This window comes from Oncorhynchus masou, chromosome 24 (genome assembly GCF_036934945.1).
Source record: "Oncorhynchus masou masou isolate Uvic2021 chromosome 24, UVic_Omas_1.1, whole genome shotgun sequence".
Lineage (NCBI taxonomy): Eukaryota > Metazoa > Chordata > Actinopteri > Salmoniformes > Salmonidae > Oncorhynchus > Oncorhynchus masou.
Genome location: NC_088235.1, coordinates 72,295,792 through 72,311,954, shown reverse-complemented (window position 1 = coordinate 72,311,954; position 16,163 = coordinate 72,295,792). Strand labels below are relative to the sequence as shown.

The 16,163-nt window shown below is 44.1% G+C and overlaps 1 protein-coding gene across 1 annotated transcript in view; it reads left to right on the top strand.

Moving 5' to 3' along the window:
* LOC135511435 (growth hormone-releasing hormone receptor-like) overlaps positions 1–16,163 on the top strand; it is a 58,919-nt gene that overhangs the window by 40,554 nt on the left and 2,202 nt on the right. Inside the window, exons 12-14 of the mRNA XM_064932942.1 lie at positions 393–484; positions 7,395–7,524; positions 12,604–12,645. Of these exons, the coding sequence (XP_064789014.1) occupies positions 393–484; positions 7,395–7,524; positions 12,604–12,645 (264 nt within the window). The remainder of the gene's footprint in view (positions 1–392; positions 485–7,394; positions 7,525–12,603; positions 12,646–16,163) is intronic.

Here is a 16,163-nt window from a genome sequence, read left to right as displayed (position 1 = left end):
GATACCATTAGGGCTCTTAACTGTTTGGTTGTGTTTAATTCATTCAGGTGTTTTAGTGTTGTATAAAGATTCAATCTGTTGTTGGGCTTGAACAACCAATAGTCAACACAGCAGGTGGTCCCATCCTATTGAGGCCTGTGTCCTATGCTTCACTGTTGTCATAATGTCAATGCAACCCAGAAATGGAGCAATATTGTTTGTTTAGATTTACTTTATTGAATCCTCCTGGGAATATTTGTATTCTGTCTCCCCTATTTTCCAGATTTGTACTGGTGTTGTGTTACTGTAAAGTACTTTATGACAACTGTTGATTTAAAAAAAGGGGTCTTATGAAATAATAGATTAAAAACACAGAGCTTTTTTAGTTGTGTTAAATTGTTTTTCATCGACAGGTAAATTTCATCCTCTTCATGAACATCATCAGAATCCTGATACAGAAACTGAACCCTCGCCTGATCCAGTTCAACAACTCAGATCAGTACAGGTGAGGAGTCTTTTCATTGGATGATACAAAAGAGGGGCAATGTAATTGGACAAAAAGTTTGGTATCCTAGGTCAGTGGAGAGATGGTTTTATCGGGCCCTTCTAATATGAAGTTGTCGAACAAGAAAAGACAGGGGAGGTGATTTATCTATAGATGATATCTGCTGTACATTTACATTTACATTTAAGTCATTTAGCAGACGCTCTTATCCAGAGCGACTTACAAATTGGTGAATTCACCTTCTGACATCCAGTGGAACAGCCACTTTACAATAGTGCATCTAAGTCATTAAGGGGGGTGAGAAGGATTACTTATCCTATCCTAGGTATTCCTTGAAGAGGTGGGGTTTCAGGTGTCTCCGGAAGGTGGTGATTGACTCCGCTGTCCTGGCGTCGTGAGGGAGTTTGTTCCACCATTGGGGGGCCAGAGCAGCGAACAGTTTTGACTGGGCTGTAGACAATGTATCATAATGTCTGTCTGCTACATAGAAATGGGAGATCTGAGTCAAGCCAACTTTCTTAGTCTCCATTTTTAGTACACAGACAAAGTCATTATAACCATTATGGGTGATTGAGTATTCTGAGTGGGTTTGCAAAGCCGGAATCTTCAGTTATTTTGGTAATTAAGAAAACATTTGTCTCTCTATTGTAATTTATACTTGAATAACTTAGAAAAATGAATTCATATATAGTATATTTTCAATATACACTGCTCAAAAGAATAAAGGGAACACTTAAACAACACAATGTAACTCCAAGTCAATCACACTTCTGTGAAATCAAATTGTCCACTTAGGAAGCAACACTGATTGACAATACATTTCACATGCTGTTGTGCAAATGGAATAGACAACAGGTGGAAATTATAGGCATTTAGCAAGACACCCCCAATAAAGGAGTGGTTCTGCAGGTGGGGACCACAGACCACTTCTCAGTTGCTATGCTTCCTGGCTGATGTTTTGGTCACTTTTGAATGCTGGCGGTGCTTTCACTCTAGTGGTAGCATGAGACTGAGTCTACAACCCACACAAGTGGCTCAGGTAGTGCAGCTCATCCAGGATGGCACATCAATGCGAGCTGTGGCAAGAAGGTTTGCTGTGTCTGTCAGCGTAGTGTCCAGAGCATGGAGGCGCTACCAGGAGACGGGCCAGTACATCAGGAGACGTGGAGGAGGCCGTAGGAGGACAACAACCCAGCAGCAGGACCGCTACCTCTGCCTTTGTGCAAGGAGGAGCAGGAGGAGCACTGCCAGAGCCCTGCAAAATGACCTCCAGCAGGCCACAAATGTGCATGTGTCTGCTCAAACGGTCAGAAACAGACTCCATGAGGGTGGTATGAGGGCCCGACGTCCACAGGTGGGGGTTGTGCTTACAGCCCAACACCGTGCAGGACGTTTGGCATTTTCCAGAGAACACCAAGATTGGCAAATTCGCTATTGGCGCCCTGTGCTCTTCACAGATGAAAGCCGTTTCACATTGAGCACATGTGACAGACGTGACAGTCTGGAGACACCGTGGAGAACGTTCTGCTGTCTGCAACATCCTCCAGCATAACCGGTTTGGCGGTGGGTCAGTCACAGCCCTCCATGTGCTCGCCAGAGGTAGCCTGACTGCCATTGGGTACCAAGATGAGATCCTCAGACCCCTTGTGAGACCATATGCTGGTGTGGTTGGCCCTGGGTTCCTCCTAATGCAAGACAATGCTAGACCTCATGTGGCTGGAGGGTGTCAGCAGTTCCTTCAAGAGGAAATCATTGATGCTATGGACTGGCCTGCCCGTTCCCCAGACCTGAATCCAATTGAGCACATCTGGGACATCATGTCTCGCTCCATCCACCAACGCCACATTGCACCACAGACTGTCCAGGAGTTGGCGGATGCTTTAGTCCAGGTCTGGGAGGAGATCCCTCAGGAGACCATCTGCCACCTCATCAGGAGCATGCCCAGGCGTTGTAGGGAGGTCATACAGGCACATGGAGGCCACACACACTACTGAGCCTCATTTTTGACTTGTTTTAAGGACATTACATCAAAGTTGGATCAGTCTGTAGTGTGGTTTTCCACTTTAGTTTTGAGTGTGACTCCAAATTCAGACCTCCATGGGTTGATAAATTTGATTTCCATTGATAATTTTTGTGTGATTTTTTTTTTTGTGTGATTTTGTTGTCAGCACAATCAACTATGTAAAGATGTATTTGTTTGAGCAGTGTATATTTGTGTCCATATTGTCCATGAGTTTTTAGTTGATAAACCACATGGTTCAAGTGAAAATAGCCAAATTAATGAAAAAAAAAGCATCTAATCAACATTGGCATTATTTTCAATACCTCTGCAACTCATCCAACTATTGACTTTTTCACAACTGCCACCAGTTTGATGCCAAAAAACTGACAACAAATACATATTGACATAGTAAAATAAGTAAAAGTGTGTAAATTAAAAATATAAAGGATATTTCACACTGAAACCCTCATACTAATCACCAATGGTATTCACTAAGTGGAAGGTTTATGTTTAGGATCATATTTTAAGACTTTGTCATTCCATTTTTTATTTGAAAATCATCTTCATCTTTATTTTACATGTGACGAAGGCCCAACAAAGGGCCAGAGACAATTACAGACACCTGTGATAACCTGAAGTACCCAAAAGCGCCACTAGATATCTTGCGATAGATTACATAACAACCTTGAAAGGTACAAACATTCTGGTAGTTTACCGGTATAATTGGAAACTTTGCTACCCTAATTCTGAGTACCTTATGCAATGCAGTAGTAGGTAATACAGTTTGTTGCTCAAGCACATTCTGGGGTCACTGAAGTCCAGTCCATTAAGACCATTACTGAAGAGAACAGTTTTTTCAGTTGTGTGGCTGCTGCATGACGCTGGTTAAGTATACTGCATTTCAGCAGTACATTAGAGAGTCTGAATCGTAATGCGAAAGCACTTTTCTTTTACACTGTTAGGCCTTCTCTAGGGCTGCTTTTAGGGAGTTCAAACACAGATGTCTATTGAAGAGAGCTCTTTTGCACATTAATGAGCGACAGTTGAAGTCGGAAGTTTGCGTACTTAGGTTGGAGTCATTAAAACTCGTTTTTCAACCACTCCACAAATTTCTTGTTGACAAACTATCGTTTTGGCATGTTGGTTAGGACATCTACTTTGTGGCTGACACAATTAATTTTTCCGACAATTGTTTACAGACAGATTATTTCACTTATAATTGACTGTATCACAATTCCAGTGGGTCAGAAGTTTACATACACTAAGTTGACTGTGCCTTTAAACAGCTTGGAAAATTCCAGAAAATGATGTCATGGTTTTAGAAGTTTCTGAATGACATCATATGAGTCAATTGGAGGTGTACCTGTGGATGTATACAATAGTACGCATGTATAAACACCATGAGACCACACAGCCGTCATACCACTCAGGAAGGAGACGCGTTCTGTCTCCTAGAGATTAACGTACTTTGGTGCGAAAAGTGCAAATCAATCCCAGAACAACAGCAAAGGACCTTGTGAAGATGCTGGAGGAAACAGGTACAAGAGTATCTAAACGTCCCTTTTTCAGGACCCTGTCTTTCAAAGATAATTTGTAAAAATCCAAATAACTTCACAGATCTTCATTGTAAAGTGTTTAAACACTGTTTTCCATGCTTGTTCAATGAACCATAAACAATTAATGAACATGCACTTGTGGAACGGTCGTTAAGATCAAATCAAATGTATTTATATAGCACTTCTTACATCAACTGATGTTACAAGGTGCTGTACAGAAACCCAGCATAAAACCCCTAACAGCAAGCAATGCAGGTGTAGAAGCACGGTGGCTAGGAAAAACTCCATAGAAAGGCCAAAACCTAGGAAGAAATCTAGAGAGGAACCAGGCTATGAGGGGTGGCCAGGCCTCTTCTGGCTGTGCCAGGTGGAGATTATAACAGAACATGGCCAAGATGTTCAAATGTTCATAAATGACCAGCATGGTCAAATAATAATAATCACTGTAGTTGTTGAGGATGCAACAAGTCAGCACCTCAGGAGTAAATGTCAGTTGGCTTTTCATAGCCGATCATTAAGAGTATCTCTACCGCTCCTGCTGTCCCTAGAGAGTTGAAAACAGCAGGTCTGGGACAGGTAGCACGTCTGGTGAACAGGTCAGGGTTCCATAGCCGCAGGCAGAACAGTTTAAGACACTAAAGCTTACATATTGTAGGCAATTAAGGTCACAGTTATGACAACTTTGGACACTAAAAAGGCCTTTCTACTGACTCTGAAAAACACAGAAAGAAAGATGCCCAGGGTCCCTGATCATCTGCGTGAACGTGCCTTAGCATGCTGCGAGGAAGCATGAGGACTGCAGATGTGGCCAGGGCAATAAATTGCAATGTCTGTACTGTGAGACGCATAAGGCAGCGCTACAGGGAGGCAGGACAGACAGCTGATCATCTTCGCAGTGGCAGACCACATGTAACAACACCTGCATAGGATCGGTACATCTGAACATTGCACCGGCGGGACAGGAACAGGATGGCAACAACAACTGCCCAAGTTACACCAGGAACTCACAACCCCTCAGTGCTCAGACGGTCCACAATAGGCTGAGAGAGGCTGGACTGAAGGCTTGTAGGCCTGTTGTCTGGTGAGGACCTGCCTTACATCACTGGCAATAACATTGCCTATGGGGACAAACCCACCGTCACTGGACCAGACAGGACTGCCAAAAAGTGCTCTTCACTGACGAGTTGCGGTATTGTCTCACCGGGGGGGATGGTCCGATTTGCGTTTATTGGAGAAGGAATGAGTGTTACACCGAGGCCTGTACTCTGAAGCGGGATCGATTTGGAGGTGGAGGGTCGGTCATGGTCTGGGGCGGTGTGTCCAGCATCATTGGACTGAGCTTGTTGTTATTGCGGGAAATCTCAATGCTGTGCGTTACAGGGAAGACATCCTCCTCCCTCATGTGGTACCCTTCCTGCAGATTCATCCTGACATGACCCTCCAGCATGACAATTGTGCCTTGGTGGAAGAGGAAACATCTCACAAGGGGTAACATCTCACAGCAAGAACAGGCAAATCTGGTGCACTCCATGTGGAGGAGATGCACTGCAGTAATTAATGCAGCTGGTGGCCACACCAGATACTGACTGTTAGTTTTGATTATGACCCCCCCCCTTTTTTCAGGGACACATTATTCCTTTTATGTTAGTCACATGTCTGTGGAACTTGTTCAGTTTATGTCTCAGTTGTTGAATCTTGTTATGTTCATACAAATATTTACACATGGTAAGTTTGCTGAAAATACACAGTTTGACAGTGAGAGGACGTTTCTTTTTTTGCTGAGTTTATATCCACAGTAAAACGAGTCCTATATCGACATAACCTGAAAGGCCGCTCAACAAGGAAGAAGCCACTGCTCCAAATCCGCTTTAAAAAGCCAGACTACGGTTTTCAACTGATCGTACTTTTTGGAGAAATGTCCTCAGGTCTGATGAAACACAAATAGAACTGTTTGGCCATAATGACCATCGTTATGTTTGGAGGACAAATTGGGAGGCTTGCAAGCCGAAGAACACCATCCCAACAGTAAAACATGGGGGTGGCAATATCATGTTGTGGGGGTGCTTTGCTGGAGGGACTGGTGTTCTTCACAAAATAGATGGTATCATGAGGCCGGAAAAGAATGTGGTTATATTGGAAGTTAAAGCTAAAGCTTGGTCGCAAAAGGGTCTTCTGAATGGACAATGACCCCAAGAAAACTTCCAAAGTTGTAGCAAAATGGCTTAAGAACAACAATGTCAAGGTATTGGAGTGGCCATCACAAGCCCTGACCTCAATCCTATAGAAAATTTGTGGGCAGAACTGAAAAAGTGTGTGCGAGCTAGGAAGCATACAAACCTGACTCGGTTACACCAGCTTTACAATTTAAAGGCAATGCTACCAAATACTAATTGAGTGTATGTAAACTTCTGACACACTGGGAATGTGATGCAAGAAATAAAAGCTGAAAGAAATAATTACCTCTACTATTATTCTGACATTTCACATTCTTAAAATAAAGTGGTGATCCTAACTGACCTAAGACAGGGAATTTCTACTAGGAATAAATGTCAGGAATTGTGAAAAACTGAGTTTAAATGTATTTGGCTAAGATTTATGTAAATTTCCCACTTCAACAGTACATGAATAGATTTTTCATTACAGGTAAAACAGTATTAAACTTAGAACTGGAGTTAAAGTTCATTCTTAGTTCATTTCAGTTCATTTTAAATTCCTACAGTTCATTTTGGTTCCTATAGATTATTTGTCTGCTGATTGTCTACGTTCTGTAACTGTAGGGCTGCATTCCACTTCTGTAAAATTCACTCCCTACCACTCGCATTGCGCCACCTTGATAACTCTTCCCCCCACAGATCTGAGAGAACTGGTTTAACAGGTGAAAACAATGGCGGGAATGTCTACCTATCACTTATACCTATCCAGTTCCTTTGTATCCGGGAAGGACAAGTCATCAAGGTTTGGGCGAAGGGAGCAAGTTTTCATGTGTGCAAGGTCTGATTCACCCACCGCTGAGTCAATGCGGTCTGTCTGTCAACGGATGTCCTACACCACTTCACCCCTCGAAAGGCTTTGCAGATGAAATCCTCATTAGAGGGCAGTGCAGAATATTTGACTCGAGCACTCATGCATATGTAGATCCTGTTATATTCTTAAATAAGGTCAGTCAAGTAGACTGGGGGAAAAAATGATTACATGTTCGTGTACCGGTATGCTCCCATACGTAAATGTAAAATTGCCTTTGAAATGCATTCTTGCACACAATCACATGCGTACTCATAAACATGTTAACATGAACAACCCAAGAGCTTGTTACTCAAGCTTATTCCCTCTCTCTTTTCCTCCTCTCTGCCAGACGGCTGACGAAGTCTACTCTCCTCCTCATCCCTCTCTTTGGGAGCCACTACATGGTGTTTAACTTCCTGCCTGACTACTTCCATGTTAGCGTGCGCCTCTGCATCGAGCTCTGCATGGGGTCCTTTCAGGTATTCTAATCCTTTTGCACACACTCACTCGCTTGGCCTGCACACACAAACAGATTCACGCTCTCTCAGAGACTGTACTCACTGGTGAGAGGCTAGCATGTCTTGGGGATATGATATTTGTGCCTTTTTGTAACTTTCTCACTCATCATTATTCAGGATTATTTGTAATCATGGTGGCGTCCACATTCATGTAGTATTTTGAAACGTATTCTATTCATATTTACAATAAAAGTGACTCCAAAATGACACTATTTTATTTACCATTGATTTCTATTAGGTGCCAAATAATCTGAAACACAACCAAAACGAACCGCAAATTCATCCAATAAATTTGTAGAGTCACAAGTTTGATGTGGTCATTGCACGCTATAAATATGGAACCAAATACTTACATTTTTACAACTAATACAGATATACCGTAAGTGAATTTGTCCCAATACTTTTGTCCCCCTAAAATGTATAAGAAGTGCTATAATTACTAAACGGCTCGCCCGATATGGATGAAAATACCCTCAATGTCACGCCTTGGTCTTAGTATTTTGTGTTTTAGTTAATTAGTTGGTCAGGCCAGGGTGTGACATGGGTTTATTGTTTGTTGTAATTCTTAGTGGGGTTTTTTAGTTATTGGGATTGTGGCTGATTAGGGGTGTGTGTTGCATAGGTTTGGCTGCCTGAGGCGGTTCTCAATCAGAGTCAGGTGATTCTCGTTGTCTCTGATTGGAAACCGTATTTAGGTAGCCTGGGTTTCACTTTGTATTTCGTGGGTGATTGTTCCTGTCTCTGTTTAGTGTTCACCAGATAGGCTGTATGAGGTTTCACGTTCCGTTTTGTTGTTTTTGTATTTATAAGTTATTTCGTGTATCGTCATTTGTTCCATTAAAGAACATGAGTAACCAACACGCTGCATTTCGGTCCGACTTTCTTTCGACAAACGAAGAACGCCGTTACAGAATCACCCACCACACACGGACCGAGCAGCGTGTTGACAGTCTGCATGGAGCAGCTAGAGATGCCAGTCTGCATGGAGCAGCTAGAGCTGCCAGTCTGCATGGAGCAGCTAGAGCTGCCAGTCTACATGGAGCAGCCAGAGCTGCCAGTCTGCATGGAGCAGCTAGAGCTGCCAGTCTGCATGGAGCAGCCAGAGCTGCCAGTCTGCATGGAGCAGCTAGAGCTGCCAGTCTGCACGGGGCAGCCAGAGCTGTCAGTCTGCTTGGAGCAGCCAGAGTTGCCAGTCTGCATGGAGCTGCCAGTCTGCAAGGAGCTGCCAGTCTGCAAGGAGCTGCCAGTTGGCAAGGAGCTGCCAAAGCTGTTAGTCTCCATGGAACAGTCAGAGCTGTCAGTCTGCAAGAAGCCGCCAGAGCTGTCAATCTGCATGGAGCAGCTAGAGCTGCCAGTCTGCATGGGGCAGCCAGAGCTGTCAGTCTGCATGGAGTTGCCAGTCTGCATGGAGTTGCCAGTCTGCATGGAGTTGCCAGTCTGCATGGAGCTGCCAGTCTGCAAGGAGCTGCCAGTCTGCAAGGAGCTGCCAGTCGGCAAGGAGCTGCCAAAGCTGTTAGTCTGCATGGAACAGTCAGAGCTGTCAGTCTGCAAGAAGCCGCCAGAGCTGTCAATCTGCATGGAGCAGCCAGAGCCGCCAGTCAGCATGGAACAGCCAGAGCCGCCAGTCAGCATGGAGCAGCCAGAGCCGTCAGTCAGCATGAAGCAGCCAGAGCCGTCAGTCTGCCAGACTCTTCAAGATCTGCCAGTCAGCCAGACTCTTCCAGATCTGCCAGTCAGCCAGACTCTTCCAGATCTGCCAGTCAATCAGACTCTTCCAGATCTGCCAGACAGCCAGACTCTTCCAGATCTGCCAGTCAGCCAGACTCTTCCAGATCTGCCAGTCAGCCAGACTCTTCCAGATCTGCCAGTCAGCCAGACTCTTCCAGATCTGCCAGTCAGCCAGACTCTTCCAGATCTGCCAGTCAGCCAGACTCCTCCGGATCTGCCAGACAGCCAGACTCTTCCAGATCTGCCAGTCAGCCAGACTCTTCCAGATCTGCCAGTCAGCCAGACTCTTCCAGATCTGCTATTCAGCCAGACTCTTCCAGATCTGCCAGTCAACCAGACTCTTCCAGATCTGCTATTCAGCCAGACCCTGCCAGTCAACCAGACTCTTCCAGATCTGCCAGTCAACCAGACTCTTCCAGATCCGCCAGTCAGCCAGGATCTGCCGGATTCAACTGCCTGGTTGGGCTTCCTCTCAGTACTGGGCTTCCTCTCAGTACTGGGCTTCCTCTCAGTACTGGGCTGCCCCTCAGTCCCGGGCTGCCCTCAGTCCCGGGCTGCCCCTCAGTCCCGAGCTGCCCCTCAGTCCCGAGCTGCCCCTCAGTCCCGAGCTGCCCCTCAGTCCCGAGCTGCCCCTCAGTCCCGAGCTGCCCCTCAGTCACGAGCTGCTCCTCAGTTCAGTGGGGTTCTGGGTGAGGACTATTCGGCCATGGTCGGCGGTGAGGGTGGATCATCCCAGGACGCGAAGGGGAGGAACTATGACATTTATGGAGTGGGGTCCACGTCCCGAGCTGGAACCGCCACCATGGACAGACGCCCACCCGGACCCTCCCTATGGTTTTGAGGTGCGTCCGGGAGTCCGCACCTTAGGGGGGGGGGGGTTCTGTCATGCCTTGGTCTTAGTATTTTGTGTTTTAGTTAATTAGTTGGTCAGGCCAGGGTGTGACATGGGTTTATTGTTTGTTGTAATTCTTAGTGGGGTTTTTTAGTTATTGGGATTGTGGCTGATTAGGGGTGTGTGTTGCATAGGTTTGGCTGCCTGAGGCGGTTCTCAATCAGAGTCAGGTGATTCTCGTTGTCTCTGATTGGGAACCGTATTTAGGTAGCCTGGGTTTCACTTTGTATTTCGTGGGTGATTGTTCCTGTCTCTGTGTAGTGTTCACCAGATAGGCTGTAATAGGTTTCACGTTCCGTTTTGTTGTTTTTGTATTTATAAGTTATTTTGTGTATCGTCATTTGTTCCATTAAAGAACATGAGTAACCAACACGCTGCATTTCGGTCCGACTTTCTTTCGACAAACGAAGAACGCCGTTACACTCAAATTAAAACTGACACTCTGCACTTCAACCTCATAGTCAATGTATAATTTCAAATCCAAAGTGCTGGAGTACAAAGTAAAAACAAAACATGTTCACTGTCCCAATACTTTTGGAGCTCACTGTATGTGGTATTTATACACTATCTCATGAATACATCTAATTTATGTAAATGACTCCTGGCATGGATAGCACTTTTACAGCCAGTAAAACAAAGTAATTGAAAAATAGAACAGTTAACATGAAACATTTTAGAGAAAGCAAAATGAATGTGGTTTACAGCACCTTCGGTATTTATCCTCCTTGACTTTTCCCACATTTTGTTATGTTACATCCTTATTCTGAAATGGATTAAATAAAACACTTTCCTCATCAATCTACACACAATACCTCATAATGACGAAGCAAAATCAGGTTTTTAGACATTTTTTTCAAATGTATTAAAAACAGAAATACCTTATTTACATAAGTATTCAGTCCCTTTGCTATGAGACTCAAAAATGAGCTCAGGTGTGTCCTGTTTCCATTGATCATCCTTGAGATGTTTCTACAACTTGATTGGAGTCCACCTGTGGTAAATTCAATTGATTGGACATGATTTGGAAAGGCACAAGCCTGTCTATATACTGTAAGGTCCCACAGTTGACAGTTCATGTCAGAGAAAAAACCAAGCCATGAGGTTGAAGGAATTGTCCTTAGAGCTCTGAGACAGGATTGTGTCGACGCACAGATCTGGGGATGGGTACCAAAACATTTCTGCAGCTTTGAACACAGTGGCCTCAATCATTCTTAAATCGAATCGGGGAGAAGGGACTTGGTCAGGGCAATCGGGGGAGAAGGGACTTGGTCAGGGAGGTGACCAAGAACCCGATGGTCACTCTGACAGAGCTCTCGGGTTCCTCTGTGGAGATGGGAGAACCTTCCAGAAGGACAACCATCTCTGCAGCACTCTACCAATCAGGCCTTTATGGAAGAGTGGCCAGACGGAAGCCACATCACAACCCGCTTGGAGTTTGCCAAAAGGCATATAAAGACTCACAGACCATGAGAAACAAGATTCTCTGGTCTGATGAAACCAAGATTGAACTCTTTGGCCTGAATGCCAAGTGTCACGTCTGGAGGAAACCTGGCATCATCCCTATGGGGATGCATGGTTGTGGCAGCATTATGCTGTGGGGGTGTTTTTCAGCAGCAGGGACTGGGAGATTAGTCCGGATCGGGGCAAAGATGAACAGAGCAAATTACAGAGAGATCCTTGATGAAAACCTGCTCCAGAGCATTCAAAACCTCCGACTGGGGGCGAAGGTCACCTTCCAACAGGCCAACGACCCTAAGCACACAGCCAAGACGACGCAGGAGTTTCTGAATGTCCTTGAGTGGCACAGCCAGAGCCCAGACTTGAACCTGATCGAACATCTTTGGAGAGACCTGAGAATACATGTGCCGCAACGCTCCCCATCCAACCTGACAGAGCTTGAGATGATCAGCAGGGAATAATGGGAGAAACTCCCCAAATACAGGTGTGCCAAGCTTGTAGCGTCATACCCAAGAAGACTCAAGGCTGTAATCACTGCCAAAGGTGCTTCAACAAAATACAAAGTAAAAGGTCTGAATACTTATGTAAATGTGATATTTCTGTTTTTCTACAAACCAGTTTTTGCTTTGTCATTATGGGTGTAGATTGATGAGGAGAAAAAAAAACGATTGTATCAATTTTAGAATAAGTCTGTAACCTAACGAAGTGGAAAAAGTCAAGGGATCTGAATACTTTCCGAATGGACTGTATCATATACCATTTTATGGCTTTATAATATATAATAATAATATATCCCATTTAGCAGACGCTTTTGTCCAAAGCGACTTACAAGTCGGCTGGGGCCACTACTTTTACATATGGGTGGCCCTACTGCCCACCGTTCTTCGCTTAACTGTTGAGAACATCTGTGTGCTTAATTGTTTTAAATATTGATAGTTGATTATATATCTTCTCTCTTGTAGGGGTTGATTGTCGCAATTCTCTACTGCTTCCTCAACCAAGAGGTGAGTTGTCTAACATTCTACTTTAAAGGCCCAATGCAGCCGTATTTATATCAATGTTAAACAATTCCTGGGTAACAATGAAGTACCTTACTGTAATGGATTGTCCATTGCTTTTTAGAATTTAGCTAGGATTTTCATGGGAGTGGTCTTATTGGGAAGGAGAAAACTGAAACTAGCTGTTATTGGCAGAGAAGATTGTAACTCTTCGTTATTGGTCTATTAACCTATTGATCTCACGATGATGTCATCATGGAAAGCTGAAACTCCCACACTTGCAAAACCTGCTGATTTAGAAGGTCCCGTGTAGATTGTATTTTCAACGAGCAACTATCAGGAAAATAACACTGATCAAATGTCTTCATACTTTTACAGAGTTAGTTTTATAAAACATAGGACAAAAAACATTTTGAGTGCACTGGGCCTTTAAATACAAACCAACCCTACTGCTCTGTAGATGTTGCTTTGATATAAAGCATTAGAATAATACAATATAAGCGATTTCGCAGGTGTGTATCCAAAGCAACCTACGATACAGTGAGTGCTTACATTTCAGTTTATGTGACTCCAGCAGGAGTGAAACCCATGACTCTTGCATTGCTGTGCGCGTTGTCACACAGTGCTACATGTTCAAATCTGTTTCTCATCATACAAACACACTCAAATGTCTCTTCACCATCATAAATGTGTCTTTCTTCAGCGGGTTGGTTCAGCAGGAGCCAAATCTGCGGGAAGCTTCAAAGTTTCAAATGAAATGGGGAGGGAGGAGGGTTTTGCCTGGGCACTGTGCTCAGGTTAATGAAGCCAACATGTTGACGTAAGAAAGCATCCAAAAAAGTAAATAAATACATACAGCCGAAATATTAATTCATAATCAATCATTTCTTTCCATATACACATTTTTTATCCGTATTAATATAATCCATGTTTTTATAATCCACGCTTTTCTGTAGAAAGTGTAGTTAATCACGTACAGACTGGTTTATAATAATGGACTATTCCACCCTGACAGAGTTCACGTGCATTGTTTCACGCGATATGATTGCAAATGTGACTTTCATTGACATTAATCTGCAGCAATGAGTCGCTGTCAGAGTGGGTAGAGAAAAGAAAAAGAAAGATGGAAGATTTAATTTGAACAGAAAAAGTGACCTTAAGTTAACACATTTCTTTAGTAAAAAGACAGTGCTGCTGATAATACCGTCATCGCCGAGGAGGCAGAGGACTGGAAGGGAAACCTGCTGAAGTGCCTATAGAAAATCTACACATCCTTGAACACTCTTCACATTTGGCTGCCTTGATGAAGGAAACCGCACACTGCTCTTGGTTGTATCACTGATATTTAATAAGCTTACGTATCGGCCTCACGGCCTTCGTCAAAGCTCTCAATTGCTCAGATGTGCGAGTGCCTTTTGAACATTTGGCTGCCTTAAAATGTGATTTGTTTCCTACAGATCTACAGAACCTACTCCACATTTTCAAAGTGGAAAATAAGTTATAGAACATTTTCCTAGACCCCCCCCCCCCCCCCACGTCAGTTAATACTTGGTGGAAGCACCTTTAACAGCCAGTACAGCTGTGGATCATTTGGAATAAGATTCTACCAACTTTTAAGGCAACATACAACACAGTATAGCGAGATCCACTGCATTTAACAATGGCAAGGTGACTAGGAATATGGTCGAATACAAACAGTGTAGTTATTCCCTCCGTAAGGCAATCAAACAGGCAAAACATCAGTACAGAGACAAAGTGGCGTCGCGATTCAACGGCTCAGACACGAGACATATGTGGCAGGGTCTACAGACAATCACAAAGGGAAAAGCAGCCACGTCGCGAACACCAACGTATTGCTCCCGGAAAAGCTAAACACCTTCTTTGCCCGCTTTGAAAATTACACAGTGCCACCGACGCGGCCTGCTCCCAAGAACTGTGGGCTCTCATTCTCCGTGGCCACCGTGAGTAAGACATTTAAGCATGTTAACCCTCGCAGGGCTGTCAGCCCAGACGACATCCCTAGCCGCGTCCTCAGAGCATGCACAAACCAGCTGGCTGGGGTGTTTACGGACATATTCAATCTATCCCTATCCCAGTCTGCTGTCCCCACTTGCTTCAAGATGTCTACCATTGTTCCTGTACCCAAGAAAGCAAAGGTAACTGAACAAAATGACTATGACTAGTGCTTTGAGAGGCTAGGTAAGGATCATATAACCTCTACCTTACCTGGCACCCTAGACCCACTTCAATTTGCTTACCGCCCCAATAGATCCACAGATGATGCACTCACCATTGGACTGCACTCTGCCCTATCCCATCTGGACAAGAGGAATACCTACGTAAGAATGCTGTGCATTGACTATAGCTCAGCCTTCAACACCATAGTACCCTCCAAGCTCATCATTAAGCTTGAGTTCCAAACTGCCTCTGGAAGCAACGTTAGCACAATAACTGTTCGTCAATGGAAATGGGTTTCAATGGCAGAGCAGCCGCACACAAGCCTAAGATCCCCATGTGCAATGCCAAGTGTCGGCTGGAGTGGCGTAAAGCTCGCCTCCATTGGACTCTGGAGCAGTGGAAACGCTTTCTCTGGAGTGATGAATCACGCTTCACCATCTGGTAGTCCCAACGAATTAATCTGGGTTTGGTGCATGCCAAGATAACGCTACCTCCTATGCACCTTTGCATAGTGCCAACTGTAAAGTTTGGTGGATGAGGAATAGTGGTCTGGGGCTGTTTTTCATGGTTCGGGTTAGGCCCCTTTCAGTGAAAATCTTAACGCTACAGCATACATTGACATTCTAGACCATTCTGTGCTTCCATCTTTTGTTTCAACAGTTTGGGGAAGGCTCTTTCCTGTTTCACTATGACAATGCCCCCATGCACAAAACGAGCTCCTTACAGATATGGTTTGTCGAGAATGGTGTGGAAGAACTTGACTGTCCTGCACAGAAACCTGACCTCAACTCCATCGAACACCTTTGGGATAAATTGGAACACTAATTTTGGATTGAGATATTCGACAAGCAGCATTACTTTTGGTAATATAGTGTATATATACAGTGCATTCTGAAAGTATTCAGACTCCTTGACTTTTTCCACCTTTTGTTACCTTACAGCCTTATTCTAAAATGGATTAAATATACAGTACCAGTCAAAGGTTTTGACACACCTACTCATTCCAGGGTTTTTATTTATTTTGACTATTTTCTACATTGTAGAATAATAGTGAAGACTTCAAAACAATAAAATAGCACATATGGAATCATGTAGTAACCAAAAAATAGTTGGGTCATTGGATTATTTGGATTATTTGGTGTTGCGAGTGCGCTGAGAGTCGGGAAGCAAGTATAGGTAGTATGTGTTTTAATAAATAAACAAAACACAAACAACGCACCGACATGAAAACAGAGTCAATAACACCTGAGGATAGAGCCACGGGGAGTGATGGATATAGGGCAGATAATCAAGGAGGTGATGGGAGTCCAGGTGAGAGTCATGAGGCGCTGGTGCGCTTGATGATG